Raw genomic sequence first — 1,779 nt, 5'->3', positions numbered from 1 at the left:
TAGCTGGTCAATTTTAATCAAATCCTTTGCCCACAAAGTCAGAAAGGTACAGACTTAAATTTGTCCCATGAGAACTGCTCTCTGCTGATAAAAGGCATTTTATTTAAATTGTTAACAGTGTATATTTAGTGCAAATCTATTTCAATTACAAGAAGCTGAGAAGAACTCCAACTATCAAATCCCTCTGCAGTAACTTCAACCCATTAAATCAGAACAATTTACCTTTCATCCATTGCAATCATGAAGGCAATAATGAGGTGGGAAACAATAAAGACACCGAATCATTTAATTTAAAAGAAAAAATGAGCCACGGTTCTAATTAAATCTTCTCACATTCCTAGTACAATAATTTACCTTCTATATTTTCTGCTGTAGATGTTAAATGAAATTTCTGTGCAACATAAGTAAATGAATAAGATTTCCATGCAACATCTTTTTTTTTTTTTTTTTTTTTTTTTTTTTTTTTTTTTTTTTTTTTCTTATGGTAAGTTCTTTATTGTAAGATAATTTACAAACATCTTGCTGTCTTCAGTAGTTTCAACAATTTCTTCTGACAAGGAGGACAGCAGTAACCTAAAAACGAAATCAGTCGGCTGAATTTTCCTTCTTTACCTCTCGTCTGAGGATGAAACTTGGTTTTCATTAATCCAGAGCCGCGGCGCCGGAGATGATTTCGATCAGCTCCTTCGTGATGACGGCCTGGCGGGTGCGGTTGAATGTCAAAGTCAGTTTGTCAATCATCTCCGAGGCATTCTTGCTGGCGTTGTCCATGGCCGTCATCCTCGCACTCTGCTCACTCGTGGTGGACTCCTTTAGAGAATAGTAGATGATGTTGGCCAAGGCGTATTCTTGGTAATTGCGCAGCACGTCAGCATCGATATCATCATAGACACTCATGCTCTCGGCACTTGCAACGGTATCCAGGGAAAAGATGGGCTTTTCTTCTGTCTTGTAGGAGATGACAGACCTGAACCGGTTAAAGATGATAGACCCTTCATCAAATTCATATCCGGAATTTAGTAGTTCAAGGGCAATGACAGACGCATCTCCAAAAGTAGGAGGTTTTCTTCCCACTTCTTTGAAGGACACCAGAAACTGGTCAGAGTGAGTCCTATGAAGTATACCCCTGATTTTATCACCAATTCCAACAAGCATAACTTCTTTCCCGGCTGCCGTGAGTGTGGCCACCTCATTTTTCATCTGTTTGGCAACCGAGGAATGAATAGCACCACAGAGCCCTCGATCAGAGGACACGCCAATTAGGAGGTGTTTCTTCTTGTCTTCAGGCGCCTTAATATCAGCTTTCTCATACAGAGCCAAAGATCCTACTCCGTACACTCGTGCTGGTTTCAGCTCCCTCTCGGCTCGGGCGTATTTTGCTGCTGCCACCATTTTCATAGACTTGGTAATTTTCTGGATGTTTTTGATCGACTTTAGCCGTCTGGTAATATCTTTTAATGTTGCCATATTTCGAACTTGGATCCATTGCGGCTGCACGGCCCAGGCCGAGAGCCCCGCGACGCCCGCCCGAGAGAACATGGTGATACCGGCCCCGCTCTCCATGCAACATCTTGATACACTGAGGATGTTTCTAAGGATTGCATCCTTCATATAAATTCCAAGGAACATTTGTTGCTTACCTTACACATTGGAAATTCCAAGTTTTCAAGAGCCAGAAGTACATAATCAAGTACAGTGACCCAGGCTCAACACATTAACAGTTGCCTAAGTATATTAAAAATGGCCTACATTTGTCATTTGCAGTGCAGTTTGATGACC

The 1,779-nt window shown here is 41.3% G+C and overlaps 1 protein-coding gene across 2 annotated transcripts; it reads right to left on the bottom strand.

The window, feature by feature from the left end:
• Positions 1-479: 479 nt before the first annotated feature.
• LOC122482927 (ATP synthase subunit gamma, mitochondrial) lies at positions 480-1,552 on the bottom strand. 2 transcript variants are annotated; one of them, XM_043579271.1, is made up of 2 exons: positions 650-1,552; positions 480-612 (listed from the first exon to the last, which is right to left on the bottom strand). In XM_043579271.1, the coding sequence occupies exons 1-2, from the start codon at positions 1,537-1,539 to the stop codon at positions 609-611; spliced, it is 894 nt and encodes a 297-aa protein (XP_043435206.1). In that variant the 5' UTR covers positions 1,540-1,552; the 3' UTR covers positions 480-608. The 2 variants fall into 2 exon arrangements, with proteins under 2 accessions (XP_043435206.1, XP_043435205.1); XM_043579270.1 differs by having other exon boundaries at positions 480-1,552.
• Between the last annotated feature and the right edge of the window lie 227 nt (positions 1,553-1,779).

The sequence above is a fragment of the Prionailurus bengalensis genome, chromosome D1 (assembly GCF_016509475.1).
Source record: "Prionailurus bengalensis isolate Pbe53 chromosome D1, Fcat_Pben_1.1_paternal_pri, whole genome shotgun sequence".
Lineage (NCBI taxonomy): Eukaryota > Metazoa > Chordata > Mammalia > Carnivora > Felidae > Prionailurus > Prionailurus bengalensis.
Note: the sequence above shows the minus strand (reverse complement) of the source record. Positions and strands in the feature narration are given on the sequence as shown.

Coding starts and splice junctions, on each gene's coding strand:
- LOC122482927 (XM_043579270.1), bottom strand. CDS start 1,539: ATGTTCTCTCGGGCGGGCGTCGCGGGGCTCTCGGCCTGGGCCGTGCAG.